Here is a 26,975-nt window from a genome sequence, read left to right as displayed (position 1 = left end):
GAGGAAAATTGTGATTTGTGATATTGGGCTTTATAAATAAAATTGATTGATTGATTGATTGATTGACTGGAGCCATTTTGTGAACAACATGGTGATCTCTGTGGAAAAGGGTCCACTCTGTACGTAGATATAAATGGCTCATTTGAAGGTAACCATTACACCATTACTGCCAGCAGATGCAATAAATCCGACACACTGGACCTTTGATGACTTTATGTCTCATGTAAAGCACTTTAATTAGCCTTGTTTATTGAAAGGTGTTATAACATTTGCCCTCAGCCAGGAGGAGCTACAGGCCCTCACCCAGGAGGAGCTGCAGGCCCTCAGCCAGGAGGAGCTGCAGGCCCTCAGCCAGGAGGAGCTGCAGGCCCTCACCCAGGAGGAGCTGCAGGCCCTCACCCAGGAGGAGCTGCAGGCCCTCAGGTGAGCTCCTCTGTAATTGTGAAGTAGCAGACTGAAGGTACATGTGTTGACTGAAGAATAAATACATGTGGAAGTTTTGAAATGTTTTCGAGAGGTTGGAGCGTTGTTCTGGCTCTGACATGATGCACTTCATCAGCTTATTAATATCTCAGTAAGGTGGTGTCACAAAACAATTGCGAAATGATTGTTCAAAGATGTCATATTATGATCAGCTAATTTCATTATTATTTTAGATGAAAAGGACTCCCCAAAAGCCAAAGATGTGTGACAGCAGGACCTTGTCAAAGAAAAGTGTAAGTGACAGCTCAGCTAACGACAAAGTTCAGTATTCAATACTTAACCCCTGTAATCTTTGACTGACCTCTAACTTATTTATTCAGTTTGAACTACAGTCATTCCTATAACTTGATCAGCTGGTTTGTTCTTGTGTCAATGCCATGCATTATTTTCACAGAGCACACCTGGCAGGAGCAACTTGGTCCCAACAGAGAGTACACAGCCAGGAGGAGCTGCAAGCCCTCAGCCAGGAGGAGCTGCAAGCCCTCAGCCAGGAGGAGCTGCAGGCCCTCAGCCAGGAGGAGCCACAGGGCCTCAGCCAGGAGGAGCTGCAGGCCCTCAGCCAGGAGGAGCTGCAAGCCCTCAGCCAGGAGGAGCCACAGGGCCTCAGCCAGGAGGAGCTGCAGGCCCTCAGCCAGGAGGAGCTACAGTCTCTCAGCCAGGTGGAGCTACAGGCCCTCAGCCAGGAGGAGCTGCAGTCTCTCAGCCAGGTGGAGCTACAGGCCTTCAGCCAGGAGGAGCTACAGGCCCTCAGCCAGGTGGAGCTGCAGTCTCTCACCCATTTAGAGCTACAGGCCCTCAGCCAGGTGGAGCTACAGGCCCTCACCCATTTAGAGCTACAGGCCCTCAGCCAGGTGGAGCTACAGGCCCTCAGCCATTCAGAGCTACAGGCCCTCAGCCAGGTGGAGCTTTAGTCTCTCAGCTAGGTGAAGATACAGGCCATCAGCCAGATGGAGCTACAGGCACCCAGCTAGGTGAGGCTACAATCTCTCAGCCAGGTGAGGATACAGGCCCTCACCCAGGTGGAGCTTTAGTCTCTCAGCTAGGTGAAGATACAGGCCATCAGCCAGATGGAGCTACAGGTACCCAGCTAGGTGGGGCCACAATCTCTCAGCCAGATGAGGATACAGGCCCTCACCCAGGTGGAGCTGTAGTCTCTCAGTTAGGTGAAGATACAGGCACCCAGTTAGGTGGAGCTACAATGTCTCAGCCAGGTGGAGCTGCAGTCTCTCAGCTATTCAGAGCTACAGGCTCTCAGCCAGATGGAGCTACAGGCCCTCAGCCATTCAGAGCTACAGGCTCTCAGCCAGGAGGAGCTACAGGCCCTCAGCCAGGAGGAGCTACAGGCCCTCAGCCATTCAGAGCTACAGGGTCTCTGCCAGGTGAAGATACACGCCCTCAGCCAGGTGGATCCGCAGTCTCTCTGCCAGGTGAGGCTACTGGCACCCAGCTAGGAGGAGCCACAGTCTCTCAGCCAGGCGGAGCTGCGGGCCCTCAGGTGAGCTCTTCTGTCATTTAGAGGAGGCAGGCTAATGGTTCAGGTTAAAGCTGTGTCACAAAACAGTAGTAGGGTCATGTTGGTCAGATTCAGGAGTTCCTCAAAGTGCTCTTACCACTGCTTGATATCCTGCACTGCTTGATATCCCGTACAATATCCAGTAGGATTTTAAATTCAATTCTGGATTTTACAGGGAGCCAGTGCAGAGAAGCTAAAACAGGAGAAATATGATCTCGTTTCTTAGTTCCTGTTAGTACACGTGCTGCTGCATTCTGAATTAGCTGGAGAGTTTTTAAGGACTTACTAGAGCTACCTGATAATAGAGAGTTACAGTAATCCAGCCTTGAGGTAACAAAAGCGTGGACCAATTTTTCTGCATCTTTTCGGGTTAGGATAGGCCTAATTTTCACAATATTACGCAGATGAAAAAATGCAGTCCGTGAGGTTTGTTTTAAATGAGAATTAAAAGACAAATCTTGATCAAATATCACTCCGAGGTTTCTTACGGTAGTGCTAGAGGCCAGAGCAATGCCATCTAGAGAAACTATGTCATCAGATAAAGAGTCTCTGAGTTGTTTGGGGCCAAGAACAATAACTTCAGTTTTGTCTGAATTTAACATCAGGAAATTGGTGCTCATCCAGGTTTTTATGTCTTTAAGGCAGTTATGGAGTTTAGTTAATTGATTACTTTCTTCTGGCTTCATTGATAAATACAACTGTGTATCATCCGCATAACAATGGAAATTTACAGAGTGATTTCTGATGACACACATGATCCACTTATGAGATCATCTTTAATGAACAGCCAGAGTATGGAGCTACATTTGTTTCTTTATTATTCAATCGAACAGAGTAGGTTTTGCAATCAAAAAAAAGATTTGAAAGCAAAAGTATCAATATTGCAATCAAAAAATGTTTTATTGCAAGTAAAAAATGATTAAAAAATGCAAACCCTAAAGATTTGTTTGCGAGTAATTTTTTTCCGTTTGCAAGTCAAAAAGTTTTGCGAGTAAAAAGTTACGGTCTCTATTGGCCAGTCTCAATCGGAATGACAGCTTGCAAAGCATTTTTTTTTTTCTTCTCTCGGTTGGCCGGCAAACAATTTAAAGGTGCATACCGCCACCTACTGTACAAGAGTGTGCAACATCATGTCATTTAGCCTGTCTCTTAAATTCTACTCATCAGCCTAGTATGCTTGCAAAGCAACATGGGAGTTCTGTAGTTCATGGTTCAGTGTGGGAGCTGTGGCGAAAATCAATTCTGAAACCGAAGTTTTCGGGCTCCGGTTTCCAAAAAAAATTCGTCCACACGAGTGGTGTGATAAAAAGATATGATACACATGCCAAAGCAGTAGGTGGCGATGTAACTTCCAATGGAAAGGCCATTTCAACCAATGAGAAGTCAGAGTCAATACCGGAATAGGGCAGTGTGGAAAATAAAAACAACCCGATCCACAAAAATAGCGCGACCTAATTCAACAGCAGAGGCGCTTGAACAACCAACTACACTACCATGACAGCAGTGACAGGCCTGCCAAGGGAGGTCCAACCCCGCCGGATCCTGAACCTCCATTGGCAGGCCTGTCACTGCTGTCGTGGTAGTGTAGTATGGGAAGCAAGCAACAGGAGCAGCCTCCTTCGTTGGTCGTTAGGTCGAGCAGCTGGATATGCCATCCAAAGAGAGCAGATAGCACGTTCACAAATAAAGTTAGTGTGACATATAGGGTATTTATGTGTATCTGCCCACTCAATTGTGACATTGTTTTATGCATATGATACCGATTTTGTATCTTTACAGATACCATACAGATACCGCCCATTCAATTTAAAGCATAACTGATTTGAGTAAAGGCACGAGAGCAAATCTGGGCATATAAACGGTTGGTTCTTCAGTTGGCAGTTACACCTAGAGTAAAGCTACTGAAGACCAGCAAAATCAATGGTTGTTTTCATTTATTCTTTCAGGTGGGTAAATGTCACCTTAGCACCTTCAGATTATATCAGTAGTGTACCCTTAATAGATAACTTGTTTATATGGTTTGTATTGTGCTTCGTGATATTGTTTGAGGGAACTGTAACGTAAGGTAACTGCGTACGAGTGGATGCATCCATCACTAATGCTAGCGTAGTTCCTCAGGGATTAAAGCTGTTATTACTTTGATTTTGACAATCTAACCTGTGACAACACATTAGCTAGTGTTGTAAGGACTGTAACTGTTGGTAGCTGTTGTTGATTTTGTTAAAATATGTTGAAGTTTTAAATGCACACGATGTGATGTTAAGATCCAGAGTGCTGGGGACTCAGCATGGCAGGGGCGTCCTTCTCCCTGAGCCGAGCTTGCGCCTGACCACATGCCAAGTTCAGGACTAGGTGTTACAATCCTTGCATACCTCGAGACACTGTTGTGAGACAGATGGTGACATTTTGGGGTTGGGTGGTTGAGGGAGCTAACGATTTCACCAGGGTCGTCAGGTGGACACCCTCCTTCTTTGGTGTTTCGCTGATGAGGCCCACGACACCTCCAGAGGGCTCAGCAGCATCATCTGGCGTCCGAGGTGTGCCCCCCTCCACTTTAGCCCCTTCCACCTCTCATTCCCCCAATGACAGCATGCTGTTATTTTGGAGCCCAGGTGTTGTCTCTCCTCCTGATCCAGAGCCACTGACTGACCCTTTCAGCTGCTCCGGACAGGGCTTTGATGGCTTGACGTTGTGCCTGGCCTCGGATTCCCATGTCCTTGAGGAGCCTTGTTGTTGACTGGCCGACGAAACCTCTGCCACCAACTTCAACTGGGAGAACTGTGGCTTTCCAACCCAGTTGTTCTGCATCAGGTGCCAGCTCAGCGTACTTAAGCCTCTTGCGCTCATAGGCCTCACCCATAGCATCCTCCCAGGGCACTATGAACTCAATGATGTACACGCTTCGCATTGAAGGGAGCCAGAGCACAAGGTCAGGTCTGAGGTTTGTCGTAGCAATTTCTGTTGGGAAGCAGAGTCTCTGCTCAAGGTCAGTGAGGAGCCTCCAGTCTCTTGCGGCACCCAGCTGCCCGGCCTCTGATGTTGGTGTGCGGGTCCTGGGTAGCTTCTCACCTTCGCGGACAAACTGTCTTGAGGGGGAAGGGTGGGAGGACCGCGGAGGAAGGGCATTGACAATCCTCTGTCTGCTCTCCAGCGTAGCTGCCAGACACTTAAGCACCTGATTGTGCCGCCAGGTGTATCGGCCTTGTGTCAGGCTTGTCTTGCAGCCAGCCAAGATGTGCTTCAAGTTAGCTGGTGATGGACAGAGGGGGCATGTAGGGTCTTCCATACCATTGGCTAAGATTCTGAGGAGATGGTAGGACATCGTATGTGGCACGTATGATGAAGCTGGATCGAAATGCTTCCATGTCCCAGAACTCCTTCCAAGTGATCTTTTGCTTCTCAACATCTTCCCAACGCACCCACTGTCCTTGCTTTCCTATGAGACAGCCCTTGCACACCTTGCAGCCTGCTCTTGCCGGCGCACCTCCTCGACCACGAGACCTCACCACTGAGCTGGAGTTGCCTTGTACCAGGATGGTTGGCTTTCCCCGAGACCAAGGCCTCCTCTCCCTTTTTGCACATGGCCCACGATGTCCCGGTGCTTGAGGGCTGATTTGGCCTTATGTGTGGCTGCAGCTGGTGTCCACTTCCTCCCAGTTGCCAGGGTGGGAGCAGTTTTAGCTACACATGTGTCACGGGACTCTGTCAGCATCATCTCCATGGGTTTATGGGTTATTGTTTGTCGGACGATTGAGCTAAGCTAACTAACGCTAACGTCAGCTGTCACTTGTTGCCATAGCAACGGTAAACCTTCACATACGGGCTAAGTGCAGAGTGCAGAATCAAGCTTCATTGTAAATATAGTTAAGATACATTGGATTTAACACAGGATGTGGGATTTTAGTAGTTAGTAAACTTTTAGAAAAGAGCTATTTACCATCGCTCTGACATCAAACAATGGAGACAGTTAATAAAATACTGCGGTTGTCCTATCTACACGCAACCTCTGGCACCAGAGTTTTCCAAAAACTTCACCCTGGACTCCGGTTTCAAAGAAGCGTGGTTTCGGGACCCAAAAGTGCAGTTGTGTGTGGCCAAACAGCCAGATCGCATAGAATAACACACGGTTTCAAAAGTACACGGGTTGGTGTGGACTAGGCCTAACAATAGCAAGAATGTTTTATTTGAACTAGTGCATGTAGATTGCATTTGTTTAGTCAGGGCAGAACTATTTGACGGCGTAACAGTCAGTACCGTCGATGCCCCAGGGTGTAGCAGTAATGCCAACTGTCAAGCAATTCCAGTGGGAGAGAGGGGATCGTGGGTGTAGCCCGCTCTGTATGGAGCCACGTCAAACCCACCAATAGAAACTCTTCTCTCATCCATCAGCATAGGCCCCGCCCACTAAGCGCAGTTGAACTTGCAAGCAAAACTGTAACTCACAAGCAAAGAGGACTGATTTATAAGCAAAATGATCATACGTTTTTACTTACAAACTTGATTTTTGATTGCAGTTCAAGAAATATGCTCTCAAAACAGTTTTATATGATTGCAACAAAAAGACACAAAAATACCTCCATACCAGAGCAGATGTCATTTTTAGAGCAGAGGTTTTTGTTAAGCAACAACATATACAAGGACTTCTTCAATTCACATCAATGAAAGGTAGCACCAGTAGGCTGAACAGTTTGATCACAGGGCTGTATGACAGCTATCACACTTTTTAATGGTAACATTTTAAATGATTTCTTCTTTTGATCGTGGCTGAAGCTAGAGTATTTTTAAATTGTTCTTGTATATAGACTTAATAACAATACAGATCATTCATCCATTTAATCAATCAATCATTCAAATGTAAATAGTAAAAATAAAACAACATTAAGCAACCATAACAATCATCTTTATGAAGAAGGTGTACTATAAAGCAGTGCAAAACAGCATATGGCAATGAAGGTGAGTGAGTCTCTGTTCCTCGAAATTCTGACTAAGTAACTCAAACATAGTGTTCATTATGGCCGATCCATGACTAACACATAAGTTCAACAACAGAACACCACTCAGGTTCAGATCAAGCAAGCCTTTCCTCACAATTACCCCCTCCAGGTTCCTCCATAGTTGCCCACATGAGCATAGAAGTGGGCATCCTCTCCAGGACACACACCAAAGACTCCAAGAAGGCAGAGTACTCCGAACTGCTATTTGGTGCATATGTACAAACAACAGTCAGATAAATCCCCTCAGCAACTCACAGTTGCATAGGGGTGACCCTCATATTCCCGGGGAGAACTCCTACACAGCAGCACTCAGCTGGGTGCTCACGAGTATCCTCTCACCCACTCTGTGCCTTTCACCTTGGGACTCTGGAAAAGGCAAGGATCTACCTTATGTCCAGGAGTTTGTTTCCAGAACCAGTTCTTTGAGTAGAGGTGAACTCAACTATATCTATTTGGTACCGCTCCACCTCTGCATCAGCTCTGGTTCCTTCCCCACCAGAGAGGTGATGATGTTTTAAAACCTTAGAGCCAGTCTCTGATGCCAGGGATCAACACACAAAGTTACCTGACTTTGCCTGCTCACAATGCATGCAACCCTAGTGCCTATCTCTGTAAGTGGTGGGTCCACAACAGTAAATCTGAATCCTCTTCTCATTTTACAGACTTTCAAATGCAACCAAAGGAAAGTGAAGGAGGAGAACGATGGTGATCCCAGGGTGAGTACACTGTGATACGCAGCATGACAAAAAGTCTGCATTTTTATTTCATCAACAAGGAAACTCTTATTTTTCTCACTGGTTTCCTGCAGGGTGAACATTTACATCGCTTCACTGTGAAACTCAGCCCTGCTGATCGCAATGAATACACTGTTGACTGTGATCAACCTCGCACAGTGCTGGAGGCGATAAAAACAATTGAAGACATAAAAGGTCCAGATGAAAACATTGTGATTCAGCTGGGTAAAGCAGATAAGAAATATACTGTTGCAACACATTTCCCTTGTACTTGTGTTAAGGATAAGGAGTCTCTGATCATATCACGTGAGTCACAAAAGGTTGAAGAGGCCCGAGAAAAAATGTTTATATATTCAAGAGAGAAATATTCTGTCTTCTCCATTGAGACAGTGGGAGGGCTGTACACCAGACAGAAGAAGCTTTTTAGAAACAAAGCTTTGAAACAGTTCAAGTATCTGTGTGTCTATGGGGAGAAGGGGATGACTGTGGAAGAGGCTCTGAAAAGGGACGGTCGCTTCATTGATGACCTCGGTGTCTTTGAGCTGTCTGACAGTAACACTTCACAAATCACTAAGTGCACACAAAAGGTTGACAACCTAGATGGAAAAGAATTCAACATACGTCTTCCCCGGAAAAGGAAAGCAAATAATGAAGAGCAGCAGGAAAATGTGGGTGTATCAAATAATTCACCACAGAAGTGTGACACAAAGAGAGTCAGAGGTGTAGTACATCAGAGAGGAATCAGTGTCCAAACAGCAGTGGAAGAGAGTGGTAGCACTGGTGAGATTCATGAAATGCAGCAGTTTCCAGCTCTGAAAGAATGGATGGAGAAAAGATTCCCTGAAAATTCTTATCAGACAGCACTGAACTTAAAGAAGGAAAACTTTGGAAAGATCCAACGTTCATTCAGTGAAATTCACAGAGTCAGGAAGCTGCTAGAGCTGGGCAAGTCAGTCTGCAAAGTGGCTGTTAAAGATGGTCGTCAGGGAACAGGCTTTGTGTTGTTTGACAACTTCATCTTGACAAACGCTCACCTGTTCAAAGGCTGTGTTGAAGGACAGAAGCTGATGGAGGGTACAGAAGTGTCTGTTTTCTTTAACTATGAAGATCCTATGCCGTACACAAATTACAGCTACTTCCAGCTGGCCGACTCTTACATCTGCTACAGTGAGGGTGAGCTAGATTACGCCGTACTTGAGCTCAAGCCTGAGGGACAGAAGCCCAACCAAACAACACAAACAGAGGAAATAAAGGTGCCACCAGGGCTCCTGAAGCACTTTGGTCCGATGCCTCCGAATGGTGAAGCCTGTCTGATTGGTCACCCAGCAGGAGGGGTGAAAAGAATGGATCCAACCTGTATCATTGAGAAAGAGAAGAGGGAACAGGCTGTTAGAGACTACTTACATCCATACAAAGACAGTCTTTTCATTGTCCACTCAATCAGTCACCTTGTCAAAGAGCAAAACATTGACAATATAATGATGGGTGGAAGTCGAGCTGAAAATGTAGCAACCTACAACACTTTCATGTATCACGGCTCTTCTGGCTCCCCAGTGTTTGATGCTCGTTGCCGAGTGTTTGGTTTGCACACTGCAGGATACACATATGGGTTTCGAAACCACAAAGAGAGTGTGATAGAGTTCGCCCAACCTCTGCTCACTATATTTAAACACTTTGTGAGCAAGCTGAAGGAAAGTGGAAATGAGGGCCTGTTGAAGAGAGTTCAGGAAGAAACAAAGGGAAACCCATACCTAACAAGGGTTCTCAGTTCCATGGGCACTTGCACCGATGTCCCAGCAGACAGTGATGAGCCAATGCAGACTGAATAGGTAGTAGAATAGAAGAGAAAGCACTTCATTTGTCCCCAAAGGGAAATCCAGCACAGTTGTTATCACTACAAATATGGCTGAGCAGGCTATTTTTATTTTTATATATATATGTTGACCTTTTAATGATTACCTATTTGTGCCTCCTGTTCTGTTTCGGCGTTGTACTTGTACTACTGTAACCACTGCAACTATAATATGTCAATATCACAAGTAACTGTATACTATAGTAAAGGTATACTATGCAGGTGTTGGGATCAACATATATATACCTTACACGGCGGCACCAAAATGTTAGGATTTAAATTCAGGCTTCACATTAGGTCTCAGTAAGGGACACCAAATATGTTGGGATTTAATTGGCTATCGGAAATAATTAATAATTATTATCAATAATTATGTTAAATAATGTGACTTAATTAACATTAAATCACCTCGTGGGGCACCATTCCTGTAAAGGGAAAAATGATAGCCAGTTAAAGATATCAGTCTCATAAAATAGGCTAAACTATTAATTTGGAGTTTGATTAATAATTAAATTAATGACAACAACCATAATTAACAGTAACGCCTGAAGGATTTCGGAGTTCTTGACGCAGCAGAGGTTGACTATTCATTCACTCTTGTGCAACATTAAACAGACAGCAGGCATGATTCCAAAGAATTATATTTATTCACAAATTAGCAAAGCAAACCAAAACACACAAATTCTAACTAACTATATACAAGCTTGGTGTGTATATGTGTGTGTGTGTGTGTGTGAGAGAGAGAGAGAGAGAGAGAGAGAGAGAAAGACAAAGGCAGGTGTGGTGATCAAAGAGCCGTTTGGCCTACAAAACAAAATGGCTGACGACAGAGAACTACAATATGGCTGAATCAAGGCTGCTTCAGTTTCGGGGGAGGTGTTTGTCTGACCGTGTGGTCAGGACAAAGACAAAGGAAAAGAAGCGGGAACTTTGAGATGCCTGTTTGGATGCAGCTCTGTTGAAAGCCTGTTTGTTAATGAGTCTGTGTCAATGTGACGTGTGTTGCAAACGGTCTGGATTAGTGCAGAGATTGTTTAGTTGTGTGCAAGAATCTGTTTGTGAACAGTATTAGCAAACTAAACACTTAGCTGTGGTGAAGCCAACTAATCAATGACCTAACTGCAAATAATCACAACTCAGTAAACAGCATCAAATCACATACAACAAGTCAAACAGTCTTACTTAGCCTGTACAGCTGTGATAAGCTATGCCCAGTTGTTACATTACCGATCCTTGAACGGATGGAGGAAAGAGTCACTTGGTGGTGCTGCTGTTAGCCGGCAGAAGAAGGCTGGGAAGATGGTTCCAGCTGCAGTCTTTGTTGGGTCCTTTGTTCCAAAGGTTCTGATCCGAGGAAGCTGGTCGTTCAGGGTCCTTGCAGAGTTAGACGCTGGGTGCTAACTCACTTAGTTCCTTGTTGCTGGAAAGCTGGTTGCAAACCTTGTGTTTGCAACAGAGTCTGTGATCAGTTGCCCTCCCTTTAGTGGTTTGGGCTATGGAGCAGGGGTTTGGGCCTCTAGGCTGTTCCAGGCCCAGCTGAAAAGAGATGTGGGCTGTTACGCAGCTGTAGAGCAAGATCTGTTGGAAGGGAGCAGATCTTCTACAGGCCTGTGACATCACAGAGTCACATGTCACTGTAACAGTACTGTCTAATCAAGTTTGGGACTTGAGTCTCACTGAGGTGTGAGGTGAGACCTCCTGTGGAGATGGGTGTCACCTAGCTCTCTTTGTTTGAAGAACAAAGAGCATGCAGAGGAAAAAGCCTTTAGTGATGATTTACCAAATGATAAATCATCTGTGGTCCTGTGAATCCCAACACAGGACTGGTTTGTTAACGGTCACCAGCCAATCTGAGGCATTTTGCCATTTTTTCGGCAGTGTCCATGATTTTTGTAGCTTCCTCTTGGATGTGTGCTGCTTTCAGTCTGGCACCTGGTTGCTACCGAGGAACGTCCCGAGCACAGTAAAATAAGAAAAGAATACAGGGACAGGGATCACTTTTGTTTGAGTCTGTAAATTATTTTTGAGAAAATCTCTGCATAGAAGGGATGGATTGGCCATCGGGACAACCGGGAGAATTCCCGGTGGGCCACTCTAGTGTGGGCTGGTAGTACGCTTTTTCTTTTCTTTTTTTAAATTTATTTTGGTTTTTGGCTGATCGGCCCACAGAGCAGAGAGATGATGGGCCCACTGGTTTGTCTCTCATCTGAACACTGGCCAGTCATGGCCCACCCCCAACCTACTAGTCTCTGCCCCCCCCAAATAACATCTAACGAGATAACGAGCGACGAAGAAAAGTGAGAAGGAAGCTACATGCACAAATGGAGCCGACTAATAAAAAGCACAAAGGTTTTACGTTTGAAGCATCACACAAATGGAATGATCTACAAAACTCCCTACAACTCCTCTTATCATGTAACAAATTAAATACCACAGTAATAGACATATAAAGATGAATGTAATATAATGTTTTTAAATGGGTCTCATGGTTTTATCTTGGGTATATATTATTTGTTTTATTGTATTTGTATTATTTTATGTACTTGTACTCAGGACTCACCTGATGACCAGCTGATTGTGGTGGGCTGGTCTGGGCCAAAGTTCAGGGCTGATTTTATATCTCAGTCCAGCCCTGCTGCATGGTATACCTTTAACTGTAACCTCTGTTAGCCTTTTGTGTCTTTGAATGACAGTATGTTTTCTGTCGTTGGCACACAGTAATTCTGACCATTTGCTGTGAAGTTGTTGGTGAAGGTTTGTTGAAGCTCCTTAATTGAGCTGCCATTATATTTCACTGTTAATTTCTGGTTTGGGTTTTGTTTTGTTTTGATCTATATCACTTGTTTTGCTCTCAGTGATCAAATCATGTCACAATTCACTGACTCCAGTATTCATAGTAAATGACATATAAAATGGAAATGATACATGAACAGGCTGTCATTTCATTTCATTTATTTTGTCTTTATTTTTTTAATCTTGTACTGAATTATATTATTTTTTACTATGTTAGTCTTGGTCTTTCCAGTCACTGTGTTCTGTTTGCTTTACATTAAAAACTTTGGTTCACTTCATAATCTGTTTCCTGTTGTTGATTTATCTGAAGCGGTCGTAGCACCTTTACACTACCACTCCTTTATAGTCTGGTAGTGTGATGGTGATGACACAGGCTACAGTAATGACACATTAACACAGTGCAGCAGCGTGTCTACGGTCAGTGTTGAACCATGTGACCTTTGACCTGCTTATTAACAGACTGTAGATCACACTAGTTCAGAAAATGCGCTTAAATTTCTCTGTCATATCAACTTCGGTGTGAGAGGCAAGACAAACAAGTTAGCTAAGGTACATTTGGTCCGTCCAAAAAGTCACGGCTCTGGATGTAGATTTCTCCATGTTGTTAACGGCTTCTTCTTCTCTTACACATTTAATGCTATTGGACTTCCGGGTCAAAGCCCGGGGCGGAAACTGTGGAGCATGCTCAGAGCGCCTCGGCCAGTTTGGGTCTGATTGACTGTATACATGGCTTCAGTTCATTTCATGTACGAGACGCAGGCGTTTTCTTCCCGGAAGTTATTGTCAACAAGTACTGTGACTCTGTCTAATATGTTGCTGAGCAAGACATACCAGTGCAGCTGATCCTCCATGATGTAAACCAGTGTAGGAGAGAGTAAACTATACCTTTTAAGCACAGGCGTAGGTTTCAGGGGGACGCAGGGGACACGACCTCCTCAGTATTTACAATGTGCTTTTGTCCCCCAATAACAATTAAGTGTTTACTGGCGGGGAGCTTCCAACCGCCCATTTCATCTGTGTCCCCTCAAATTTTGAAACCTACGCCCTTGCCTTCAAGGACCACGTTACAAAGATCAGACAGAAATAGGTGAAGTGTTAATTTTGTTGTCGTTCTCTCAACATGGCGGCATGCTCCCTGTAACTATGGTAACCACCGTTCAGATATTCAGTCATTGAGGTGTGAATGGGTTTCTATCAAATCCAGGAAGTTGTCGATCTGTCGGGAGGAAAGCTTTCTGTTGCCAAATCAAACTGACGTTGCTTTCTTGTCAACACTGCTGCTGATATTAACTTTGTATTTATTAAATATTTATAAAACCAAGTTTAAGTTTCAGATAATCTGTGTTCACTGATGACAAATGGTGAGGTCACAGTTACAGAGAGGTTCGCTGAAGACTTCAGGGCGGGAAAAAGATCATTTAAACAACAGTTAACAGACCTCTGAGGAGGGTTGCAACTGTGTGAGATTTTCACGGTACAATAAAATATATGGTTTATGGTATCACAGAATTGATCTCATTATCAGTCAGAATGAAAACAGAAGAGTTATTGTTGGTTTCTGGCGTTCTTTTGATGAAGTACAAACTGAATGTAAGTCGCTCTGGCAGTACGTGACCAGAAGCTTCCCCACTTAATGTATGGATCCAGTCTGTGTCTGCGGGGAGAGAAGATCACCTGCTCCAAACCACACAGAGGAACTTCAGTCCATTTCCTTTGACTCTGCCGCCACTGCTGACCAGAACATCACAGGCACCTTCACACCTAACAGGTAGAGTGACCCAGAATGTAGTTTTGGAAATAAACATTTCTGATTTACTCATAACTTTACGTTTAATCTTAAGGTGTAAGGGTCAGCGAGGGAATCTCTGGGTTTCATGCTGGCCATTTTGAGGATGTATGATAGACCCAAGATGGCTGACGTAATGGTTTCTGAAGATGATGGTTTATCGCAGCTTGTGTTTAACTTTTTTGTATCTTTTACCTCGACTCTTGAGCTGCCTTAAAAGTGTGAATTTTCAAAATCAAAATAAATGTACTTATAAAATTATTACTTAATACATATATATTATTATACGTACATTTTTACATATACATATATATATGTATACATACATGTGTGTGTATATATATATATAGAGAGAGAGAGAGAGAGAGAGAGATGCATGCATATATATATATATATGGATACATATATGAATTTTTTGAATGTGTTAAAAGCCTTTAAAGCCCAAACAGTTTATATGGCTGCCCGGATCATATTTCATCATCTCAACCGCCAATGGAAACGTCTGGCTTTGTGTGTGTTTGTTGTGTAGCCATACTGGTCATGGAATTGATCCAAGAACCAGGAGTTCACTTTAGGTCAGTTCCATGCTTCCTGTTTTTTCCATACCAGTTTTCCAAAATGTGTGGCATTAACATAACCAGGACTGTACCATTGGTTCATGTTAAATATGAGAGTATGTTTGATGAAGTGTTTCTGTCTCTCTCACTGGCAGATTGTGTTGCTCTCGTGGGTAACGAGCAGATTTAATGCTGACCCATGCAAAAGAAGAACAAAAGTGAGTTTCATTTCCTCAGCTCTGTCCTCTCTGCTCTGCTGCCCTGTGTGTGTGTGTGTGTGTGTGTGTGTATCTGAGCTCCGCCCCTGTGCACAGTGCTCTCTAAGACTCAGCTGAAACTTCGTTATCAGAAGAGACAATAATCAAATGTTGTTATTTACTGGTCAGTAACATATCAGCCACTGATGCATGGTGCCTCCATAGTGTACAGTGTTATAATGTTGGTGCATATTGACTTGTTTGTAAATACTGGGTCGTGGATTAAGGCTTGGTGTGATGATGTGAGTTAATGAAAGGGTTAATGAAAAGTCATAGGTAACATGAGAAGAGCAACGCCCAGTGAAAAGCCCGCCACTTCCTCTCTATGTTCAAACACAGCGCGCCATTTTGTCTGAGCCGGTCGATCCTACAGTGAAGGTAAGACACAGATTGTCTCTTTACATGTCCAGTTATCATGGTCGTGTTTTTATCAATACATTTGGGACATTTATGAATAAAAAGATTCAGAATCAGACAATCAGTGGTAAATGAGGACGAGGTGGAAACAACAAAGAAATAATTACATTTTCTTGCAGTTCTTTCTTTGGTGTTAAAATATAATGTGTGTGGACAGTGAGTTTGTCATCACACACACACACACACACACACACACACACACACACACACAGATTAATTTTAGTTTTAATTCCTGACTGAATGTAGAACAGTTAAGTTAAGACCAGGTCCTGGTTGTTCAACAACTATCTCAGCCCTAATCAGGGCTCCTTTGGTGAAACACTGTTGGGAGCAGGGAGGAGGAATTTGAAGAGGTTTCAGTTTCTTAAGCAGAGGACAAAATGACAGAAAGACAAAGAGGTCAGAGAAATATTCTCCAAATGCTGGATGACAGTGAGTTAATAACACACTGCAGAGATAATGTTTGTGGGTGATCTCATTAGAAACACACTCTCACCTCCCAGCCAACACAACAACGCCAGAAATGAAAGTGATACAACATAAAATATTTGGCAGCTGGTGAAATACAACAGAGCAGCTTGATGACTTGGTTCTGTCTCGACCTGCCGTCAGCAGAGGGATCACACTAACAACACTCAGTACATTTACATGGACAGTTTAATTCCACTTTTAATCGGAATGAATGGCCATTCCGATTAAAAGTGGTCATGTAAACGGTCATTCATCCGATTAAAGGGGGTGGTTTATTCCGTTTGTCATTCCGAATGAAAGAATTCTGTGTGCATGTATACACTCATTCCTCTTTAAGTTCATTCCGGTCTTTCTACGCATGCTCGTTTCCTTGCTGTTGTGGCGCGATGACGTATATAGTGCGCATAGCAACGGGCTGAGCTAGAGCAGTCGGACTCGTTGCACTCACTGGTTTCCATTCGCCACAGCACGTCCCTTCTCCTGCTCAACAGATGAAGCATTAGCAGACCAAGGTTGTTGTCGTACTGCTGCTTTAAGAATATAAGCAAAACACGCCCGAAAAAGGCACTAAGAACGGCGTCATCAAGCGTCTTGTTATCCGGAGCGAGGACTACAGTGTTTTCTTCCGGTAAACGTAAACACGTAACAACCCCCTATCCAATCAGAAACCTTCCCTGCCCCAAACCTTGCGCAGACCTGAATAAAGGCGATTGAACTGATCTCCCATGTAAACCCTCATTCGGAATTAATATTTCCCATGTAAACTACCTGGAAACACTTTAATTCCGAATGACTTCATTCAGATTTATTTCATTCCGAATGAGAAGCCATCATGTAACCGTAGCCACTGTCTTGGGATGCAGTTCCTTCCATCTCCACCAGGTGTCCTCAGCTTGCAGGCTCACAAAACGGAATATCTGTGACAACCAATCACATCTGTTAAAAGAATGTGTCCTGCCTTGCAACAGGGTCAGCCACACCTCCTCAGAGCTGCTCTGAAAGTTTTCCTAAATCAGCCCTAAACTCTGACTCCTTGCTAGAAATATGGAGTTAGGAGCTCTCTGAGGAGTCTCAGGATGGTTGTGAATACGACCCCTGACTTCCTGCACATAGTCACCTCTCTGCTCTCAGGCTGGTTCCCAAAGGCCCCGAAAACTGCAGTCTGCTGTCTGAATAAGTCAGGTTCAGAGTGCTGCTGCTAGAGTCCTCACTAAGACCAGGAGAGACCACATTAGTCCAGTTTTTAGATCTTTACATGGCCTCCTGTGTGTCAGAGAACTGGTTTATAAAATACTTGAGTCCTAAAGGTTCAGTGTGTAGGATTTAGTGCCATCTAGTGGTGAGGTTGCAGAACTGAAACTTCTCCTGTGTGCCACGGAAGTAGGAGAACTATGATGGCTGACGACATGGTCATTATAGTGTAGATCAGTGTTTCTCAAATGGTGTGCTGTGATGTCAGTTCAGGTGTGCTGTGGGATTTTGTGATAACCACACATTATTATTCCAATATTCAACGTTTTATTGTACAGAGTAAATCACAACAAAGCACCAGTGAAGACGACCTACTACTGAGAGAAAACAGCCAGTAGACAGGATCATGAAGCTATCCGTCTGATTTTGTCTTATATATTGTCATATGTCGTGATAAGAATGATAACATGCGTTATAGAAGTTATTGTCCACAGATATACTGTAAATACAGATGAGCCTTGAGATTTTGGCTCGCCTGTTGGTGTGTCTTGAGCACAAAAAGTTTGAAAAACTACTGGTGTAGATGACCTGACATGACTCTGACCAAATTTGATTATGTGAGGAGACGCAATTGTTCCCAGACCGGTTATCTGAATAACAGGAAACACCTTTTAATGTGTGAACGGGAAAGCTTCTAAGTGTCAAGGGTATCAGCAGCTTGTTTGTCAGACACTGTAAACTGTCATGATGTACCAATTCTTTGTCTTTCTCACGGAAAAACCCTCAGATGTCCAGTCCTATGGGTTAAGAGTCCCTTTATTCAACAACATAGTTAATAATTATTCCACATCATGATCTCTGTGGAAGAGGATCCACTCTGTATGTAGATATAAATGGCTCATTTGAAGGTAACTACACCGTTACTGCCAGCAGATGGAAGAAATCCCACACTGGACTCTTGATGACTTTATGTCTCATGGAAAGCACTTTGAATTAACCTTGTTTATACAGAGGTGTTATAACATTTAATTTGTCCCGTTATTCAGAGGTGTTATAACATTTAATTTGTCCTGTTTATTCAGAGGTGTTATAACATTTAATTTGTCCCGTTATTCAGAGGTGTTATAACACTTAATTTGTCCTGTTTATTCAGAGGTGTTATAACATTTAATTAGCCTTGTTTATTCAGAGGTGCTATAACATTTAATTTGTCTTGTTTATTCAGAGGTGCTATAACATTTAATTAGCCTTGTTTATTCAGAGGTGCTGTAACACTTAATTTGTCTTGTTTATTCAGAGGTGTTATAACATTTAATTAGCCTTGTTTATTCAGAGGTGCTATAACATTTAATTTGTCCCGTTATTCAGAGGTGTTATAACATTTAATTTGTCCTGTTTATTCAGAGGTGTTATAACATTTAATTTGTCCCATTATTCAGAGGTGCTATAACATTTAATTTGTCTTGTTTATTCAGAGGTGTTATAACATTTAATTAGCCTTGTTTATTCAGAGGTGCTATAACATTTAATTTGTCCCGTTATTCAGAGGTGTTATAACATTTAATTTGTCCTGTTTATTCAGAGGTGTTATAACATTTAATTTGCCTTGTTTATTCTCAGGTGTTATAACATTTAATTTGTCTTGTTTATTCAGAGGTGTTATAACATTTAATTTGTCCTGTTTATTCAGAGGTGTTATAACATTTAATTTGTCTTGTTTATTCAGAGGTGTTATAACATTTAATTTGCCTTGTTTATTCAGAGGTGCTATAACATTTAATTTGCCTTGTTTATTCAGAGGTGCTATAACATTTAATTTGCCTTGTTTATTCTCAGGTGTTATAACATTTAATTTGTCTTGTTTATTCAGAGGTGTTATAACATTTAATTTGTCCTGTTTATTCAGAGGTGTTATAACATTTAATTTGTCCCGTTATTCAGAGGTGTTATAACATTTAATTTGTCCTGTTTATTCAGAGGTGTTATAACATTTAATTTGTCCCGTTATTCAGAGGTGTTATAACATTTAATTTGTCTTGTTTATTCAGAGGTGCTATAACATTTAATTTGCCTTGTTTATTCAGAGGTGTTATAACATTTAATTTGTCCTGTTTATTCAGAGGTGTTATAACATTTAATTTGTCCTGTTTATTCAGAGGTGTTATAACATTTAATTTGCCTTGTTTATTCTCAGGTGTTATAACATTTAATTTGTCTTGTTTATTCAGAGGTGCTATAACATTTAATTTGCCTTGTTTATTCTCAGGTGTTATAACATTTAATTTGTCTTGTTTATTCAGAGGTGTTATAACATTTAATTTGTCCTGTTTATTCAGAGGTGTTATAACATTTAATTTGTCCTGTTTATTCAGAGGTGTTAAAACATTTAATTTGCCTTGTTTATTCTCAGGTGTTATAACATTTAATTTGCCTTGTTTATTCTCAGGTGTTATAACATTTAATTTGTCTTGTTTATTCAGAGGTGCTATAACATTTAATTTGCCTTGTTTATTCTCAGGTGTTATAACATTTAATTTGTCTTGTTTATTCAGAGGTGCTATAACATTTAATTTGTCTTGCTCAGGACTCATCACTACATCCAGCCACTGTCTGAAGGTTTGACTGAAGGAACCTGTGTGTGTATGTTGTGTTGAGAGCCAGGTGAGTCAGCACAAGATGTTACACACCTTTTATCCCATTAGTACTTTAGAAACTTTGACTTGTGCTGCACTGAGTATGCCATATACTGAATATAGCCAACTCAGTGTCAGTGAACACAGAGACAGAATTATCAAGTGTAATGTTTTCTGAGTTTCTCAGTGCATTGAGCTGTAGATTCAATGAATCAGTTAATGGCATAGATTTGGGTAAACAACCGTTAGTCGGTTCTTTTTGAGTTTATATTTCAGGTGTAATAATTTACATTGATTTCTCAAAGATGTAATTTTATTATCATTTAACCCTTTATTGTAATTTTAGGTGAAAATGCCTCCCAAAAAGCAAAAGATCGGAAAGGATATCAGAAGCTTTTTCAGGACAACTGTAAGTGACAGCTCAGCTAACAACAATTCTCTGTAATCAATACTTAACATTTGACTCAATCTGGAACCTGTTCATTCAGTGTAAACTAAGGTTATTCCTTTCATATGAATATCATTTCTATGCCGTATTAGCTGCAGCTTGTCCGGCTAATTTGTTTGTGTGTGGATGCCATGCATTATTTTAACAGGACAGTCCTGCGAGAGGCAACTTGGCACCTTCAGGGGGTTCACAGCCAGGCGGAGCTCAAGACTCTCAGTCAGGCGGACCTACACGCTCTCAGCAAGGCAGAGCCAAAGACTGCCAGCCAGCTGGAGCTACAGGCCCTCAGGTGATCTCTTTTGTAATATAAATACATTTGGAAGTTTAATCGTTGTTGCTCTGGTATGATCAATTCCAGCAGCTTGTTAATGTCTCAGTAAGGCTGTATCACAAAATCATTGCTTATCTACAATAACGGTAAAAACTGCAAAGTGGGCAAATTATTATGGACCTCGTTCTTAGTTTTCTCCATCAACTCCTGAGCAAAATATCTGTAACCGACAGCGAGAGAGACACTGCTATCAGAACTATGAGCAGAAATGGTGTAACTGCTTGTGTTGGGTACATGATCTGATTATTACTATGGGTGTCAATGTTTAAAATATTGTTGCGCAAGACTTTGTTATGAGATACATTTTGTGTTTTCTTTTATTTGCCTGTTTGCTGTCTTTCACCAATAATGAAAATAATGCCATTTGAAAACCTCAACCTGGCTAGCTAGTAGTTGGCTAGCTAGTAGTTGTCTAGCTAGTGGGAGTAGAGAACTTTGATCTTGCAGACAGGTGAGTAATTTCGTCATTCCAATGAGTAACTTGCAGCCACATGTCACCACTGTGCAAAGCCCACCAACACTTAGCCCAAATTTAGCGGAGCTGAACTGAGCTGGCTAATAACCAGAAACTGACATGCACTTCCTTTATCTGTTTAACATTCAAACATCAGTAACTTGTTGGTTTGTGGTTTGCACACAGCACTTTAGCCTGCTGCCCTTAAATGGGTTTTGGGGGCATTTCTTTATGCTGATTGTAAATTGCCTGGCACAAGCATCCAATTCAAGATGGACCCAAGTAGGACTGACCCAAAAAATATGAAGCTTCGAAGCTTTGTTTGATGGCACAGGATTCGATTGTGAAAAAAAAAAATCTAATATTTGCCCTTTTTGCCCCCGTTTTTTTGGGGGGCCTTGAACGCAACACCATCTCCAACAAGGAAATAGAAAGCCTGACGTGCAATGAATGGAGACCTATTATCCTGCTTGAACACAGACAACTAAATTCTTTCAACAATGTGACTCAAAATAATGATAAAATAGATTTTATTGATGTAAAATAATATGCTGATGGTGACATTTTCCATCTGTCCGCTGCGCTCTGAGTCTGGTGTCAGTGACACATGCAGCTCTCTTATCAGCAACCAGAAGCGTTTTTTCATTTGTGAATATTTTTATCTTAATTCTACGGTTGCAAGAGCTTCGACGCTTTGATTTTCAAAAATGAAGTCGAAGGTCAGCCCTAGACCCAAGTCATCAACATACTCAGATGATAAGAACAGACTTGGCTGTCCATGCACGTTTCATGAATCCCTTGTAGGATTCATGAAGGACAAAATGGCTGACAAGGGACAACTAAAACAATGATGGCCAAATCACAGCAGGGAAGGTTCTGCCTCACCACATGTGTTTGGTCAGAAGAACAATAAAACATGTGAGCATGTAAGCTTTTATTTCCCTCTTTGCACGTGAAGCCAAATTAGAGCGTGTGTGATCTAGGTTGTATTAAGGTGCTGGGTTAGTAAAAAGCATGTGTAGTTACATGCAAGACTGTGAAGCATGAGCAAATGTTCATTATCTTAATTTGGAAAGGCCAACTCCCCAATTACTTTACTACAAAGAGATCACTACAGAAACACTAACTGGAAAACATCAAATCAATACATGTTACAAAGACACTGACAAAAGGTCTTGCTCAGCTTGTACTGTTGCACTGATGCTGTGCCCAGTTGTTACATTACCAGTCCATTAATAGCGGGAAAAGTTGTTTTGTTGTGCTTTACCATCGACTAACTCTAACTCACCACCAGATGGTGATCAATTGACAGCTCTGCTCCCTCTCTTCACCTGAGTGTCCAAGACATGAGGCCACAGATCTGATGATATGAGTGCAAAGTCAATCATCAATCTTTGGCCAGGGCTGTTCTGAGACCAAATGCGTTTCAATGCGTGTTCATCATGGCCGATCCATGACTAGCACAGAAGTCCAATAACAAAACACCACTGAGCTTCAGATCAGGCAGGCGTTCCTCCTAATCCCCCCCCTCCAGGGTTCTCCCTTGTTGTCCACCTTTGTTGAAGTCCCCCAGCAGAACTACAGGGTCCACAGTCAGTATTCTTTCCAGGACACCTGCCAAAGACTTCCAGGAGGCTGGGCACTCTTAGCTGTAGTTTGGTGCATATGTACAAACAATAGTTAGAGAAATCCTCTCAGCAACTCACAGTTGCATAGAGGTGACCCTCTCATTCCCCGGGGAGAACCCACGGTAGTGCTTAGCCTGGGGCTCGCAAATATCCTCACACTACTCCGGTGCCTTGCACCGTGGCACTACGAACACGGTAGGAATCAAGCTTAGCTTTAGAGGGTTTTTTCCCCCAGAACTAGTGCTATGCATAGAGGTAAGCCCAACTGTGTCTAGTTGGTACCGCTCCACCTCTGCACCAGCTCTGGTTCCTTCCCCACCAGAGGGGTGATGATCAAAACCTTAAAGCCAGTCTATGATGCCAGGGATCAACATGCAAAGTTATTTGCCTTTGCCATGAAAGTTGCCTGCTGCCTGCACCCAAACCTAGTGCCTATCTCTGTAAGTGGTGGGCCCACAACAGTAAATCTGAATCCTCTTCTCATTTTACAGACTTTCAAATGCAACCAAAGGAAAGTGAAGGAGGAGAATGATGGTGATCCCATGGTGAGTACACTGTGACACGCAGCATGACAAGAAGTCTGCATTTTATTACATCAACAATGGCATGTAACGTTTTTCTTTCTGGTTTCCTGCAGGGAGAACATTTACATCGCTTCACCGTGAATTTCAGTCCTACTGACTGCAATGAATTCGCAATTGCCTGTGATCGACCTTGCACAGTGCTGGAGGCAATAAAATCAACTGAGAATTATAGTAAGAAGATGAGGAAGTGTGCAGATGAAAACATTGTGATTCAGCTGGGTAAAGAGGATAAGGCATCTATTGTTGCAACACATTTCCCTTGTACTTGTATCAGGGAAGGTGAGTCTCTGATCATATCATGTGAGCCAGAAATAGTTGAGGCAGCCCAAGCCCAACTATACAACCCAATACAGTCAAGAGAGAAATATTCTGTCTTCTACATAGATAGAGAGGGAGGGCTGAACACCAAACAAAAGAAGCTTTTTAGAAACACTGCTGTCAAACAGTTCAAGTATCTGTGTGTCTATGGGGAGAAGGGGATGACTGTGGAAGAGGCTCTGATAAGGGATGGTCGCTTCATTGATGACCTCGGTGTCTTTGAGCTGTCTGACAATGACAATCCAAGGTGTCTCACTGAATATACACAGAAGGTTGACATCCTAGATCAAAAAGAATTCAAGATACGTCTTCCACGGAGCAAGAGAACAAGTGATGAAAAACAGCAGGAAAACTCTGGTGCATCAAATGGTTCACACAAGTGTGACAGAACACCAGTCTTAGATGTAGTAAAGCAGAAAGGAATCAGTGTCCAAACAGCAGTGGCAAAGGCAGACAGCAACAACACTGCAGAGATTTACGAAAAGCTGCGTCAGCAGTTTCCAGCTCTGAAAGAATGGATGGAGAAAAGATTTCCTGGAAATTCTTATCAGACAGCACTGAACTTAAAGAAGGAAAACTTTGGAAAGATCCAACATTCATTCAGTGAAGTTCACAGAGTCAGGAAGCTGCTAAAACTGGGCAACTCAGTCTGCAAAGTGGTTGTTGAAGATGTTAGTGAGGGAACAGGCTTTGTGTTGTTTGACAACTTCATCTTGACAAACGCTCACCTGTTCAAAGGCTGTGTTGAAGGACAAAAGCTGATGGAGGGTACAGAAGTGTCTGTTTTCTTTAACTATGAAGATCCTATGCCGTACACAAATTACAGCTACTTCCAGATGGCCAACTCTTACATCTGCTACATTGAGGGTGAGCTAGATTACGCCGTACTTGAGCTCAAGCCTGAGGGACAGAAGTTCAACCAAACAGCACAAACAAAGGAAATAAAGGTGCCACCAGGGCTCCTGAAGCACTTTGGTCCGATGCCTCCGAATGGTGAAGCCTGTCTGATTGGTCACCCAGCAGGAGAGGTGAAAAAAATGGATCCAACCTGTATCATTGAGAAAGAGAAGAGGGAGCAGGCTGTCAGAGACTACTTACATCCATACAAAGACAGTCTTTTCATTGTCCATCCAGTCATACTTCATATCAAAGCACAAGGCATTGACAGCATAATGATGGGTGGAAGTCGAGCTGAAAATGTAGTAACCTACCCCACTTTCATGTATCACGGCTCTTCTGGCTCCCCAGTGTTTGATGCTCACGGCCGAGTGTTTGGTTTGCACACTGCAGGATTTGACCCTGGGTTTCCAAACCACACAGAGAGTGTGATGGAGTTCGCCCAACCTCTGCTCACTATATTTGAACACTTTGTGAGTAAGCTGAAGGAAACTAGAGATGAGAAGCTGTTGAAGAGAGTTCAGAAAGAGGCAAAGGGAAACTCAGACCTTAAAAGGGTTCTCAGTTCCATGGGCACTTGCACCGATGTCCCAGCAGACAATGATGAGCTATCAACAGACAGTGATGAGCCAATGCAGACTGAATAGGTAGTAGAATAGAAGAGAAGAGAAGAGAAGAGAAGAGAAGAGAAGAGAAAGAACTTCAGCTTCAGTTTCGGCATTTTACTTTCACCACTGTAACCACTGCAACTGTCAATATCTCAGGTAACTGTATACTATAGTGAAGGTATTCTATGCAGGACTGGTTGGTTTCTGTTTGTTAACGGTCACCAGTCAATACAAGGCATTTCGCCTCGCTATATTTCCATTTCTTTCGGCCATGTCCACAGTTTTCATAGCTTCCTCTTGGATGCGTGCTGCTTTCAGTTCAGCACCTGGTCTCTACCTTTTTATAAAATCCCGATCTCACGTGTGCGCTGTACCAAGGAACGCCCCGAACACAGCAAAACAAGAGGAAAATACAGAGTCTCTGTGGGGTTTTTTTGTGGGAATTACTTTTGTTTGAGTCCCTACATTGTTTTTAGCCAGTTCGTTAACAGTATACCTTTAACTGTAAACTCTGTTAGCCTTTTGTGTCTTTGAATGACAGTATGTTTTCTGTCGTTGGCACACAGTAATTCTGACCATTTGCTGTGAAGTTGTTGGTGAAGGTTTGTTGAAGCTCCTTAATTGAGCTGCCATTATATTTCTCTGTTAATTTCTGGTTTGGGTTTTGTTTTGTTTTGATCTATATCACTTGTTTTGCTTTCAGTGATCAAATCATGTCACAATTCACTGACTCCAATATTCATAGTAAATGACATATAAAATGTAAATGATACATGAATAGGCTGTCATTTTATTTCATTTATTTTGTCTTTTTTTTAATCTTGTACTGAATTATATTATTTTTTACTATGTTAGTCTTGGTCTTTCCAGTCACTGTGTTCTGTTTGCTTTACATTAAAAACTTTGGTTCACTTCATAATCTGTTTCCTGTTGTTGATTTATCTGAAGCGGTCGTAGCACCTTTACACTACCACTCCTTTATAGTCTGGTAGTGTGATGGTGATGACACAGGCTACAGTAATGACACATTAACACAGTGCAGCAGTGTGTCTACAGTCAGTGTTGAGCCATGTGACCTTTGACCTGCTTATTAACAGGCTGGAGATCACACTGATTCAGAAAATGCGCTTAAATTTCTCTGTCATATCAACTTCAGTGTGAGAGGCAAGACAAACAAGTTAGCTAGCAGCTAACTGCTACCATGGTGGACAACTTTACAGCTCTGTACATTTGGTCCGTCCAAAAAGTCACGGCTCTGGATGTAGATTTCTCCATGTTGTTACCGGCTTCTTCTTCTCTTACACATTTAATGCTATTGGACTTCCGGGTCAAAGCCCGGGGCGGAAACTGTGGAGCATGCTCAGAGCGCCTCGGCCAGTTTGGGTCTGATTGACTGTATACATGCAGGAGTCACATGATTAACCACCGTTCAGATATTCAGTCACTGAGGTGTGAATGGGTTTCTATCAAATCCAGGAAGTTGTCGATCTGTCGGGAGGAAAACTTTCTTTTGCCAAATCAAACTGACGTTGCTTTCTTGTCAACAATGCTGCTGATATTAACTTTGTATTTATTAAATATTTATAAAACCAAGTTTAAGTTTCAGATAATCTGTGTTCACTGATGACAAATGGTGAGGTCACAGTTACAGAGAGGTTCGCTGAAGACTTCATGGCGGGAAAAAGATCATTTAAACAACAGTTAACAGACCTCTGAGGAGGGTTGCAACTGTGTGAGATTTTCACGGTACAATAAAATATATGGTTTATGGTATCACAGAATTGATCTCATTATCAGTCAGAATGAAAACAGAAGAGTTATTGTTGGTTTATTCAACAAGTTTGTTTGAGTTTGTGCAAAAAGTCTCCTCATAGAAAAGAACTCATATAAAGGAGAGACTCACCGTCCAGTTGTTTTTCTTTCAATATCACAGATCAGCAAATGTTCACTGTGTGATGACCGCCAACATTTATATCACAGTACTCCTCAAAATCATGTATCAATGCGACCCTACCTCTGAGTCACT

General features: G+C 42.5%; 3 protein-coding genes and 1 pseudogene across 4 annotated transcripts in view; all 4 read left to right on the top strand.

Annotated features, from left to right (window-relative positions):
- Positions 1-26,544, top strand: part of rnf175 (ring finger protein 175) — a 51,426-nt gene extending 24,882 nt beyond the window's left edge. The window contains exon 10 of one of the 2 annotated variants that reach the window (XR_007448492.1): positions 26,399-26,544. The gene's annotated coding sequence lies outside the window, so the exon portion shown is untranslated. Of the gene's footprint in view, positions 1-13,546; positions 13,761-26,398 lie in introns of those variants that run through there. The other variant, XR_007448491.1, reaches the window with a different exon arrangement.
- Positions 1-26,975, top strand: part of LOC125883415 (serine protease FAM111A-like) — an 87,249-nt gene that overhangs the window by 7,327 nt on the left and 52,947 nt on the right. Inside the window, exon 3 of the mRNA XM_049567684.1 lies at positions 17,934-17,956. Coding sequence (XP_049423641.1) covers positions 17,942-17,956 — 15 coding nt within the window. The 5' untranslated portion in view covers positions 17,934-17,941. The remainder of the gene's footprint in view (positions 1-17,933; positions 17,957-26,975) is intronic.
- On the top strand, positions 5-24,953 carry LOC125883413 (uncharacterized; annotated as a pseudogene).
- LOC125883434 (uncharacterized protein DDB_G0284671-like) overlaps positions 15,167-26,975 on the top strand; it is a 42,957-nt gene continuing 31,148 nt past the window's right edge. The window contains exon 1 of the mRNA XM_049567708.1: positions 15,167-15,347. The gene's annotated coding sequence lies outside the window, so the exon portion shown is untranslated. The remainder of the gene's footprint in view (positions 15,348-26,975) is intronic.

The sequence above is a fragment of the Epinephelus fuscoguttatus genome, linkage group LG23 (assembly GCF_011397635.1).
Source record: "Epinephelus fuscoguttatus linkage group LG23, E.fuscoguttatus.final_Chr_v1".
Classification (NCBI taxonomy): Eukaryota; Metazoa; Chordata; class Actinopteri; order Perciformes; family Serranidae; genus Epinephelus; species Epinephelus fuscoguttatus.
This window is presented reverse-complemented; position numbering and strand designations above follow the sequence as displayed.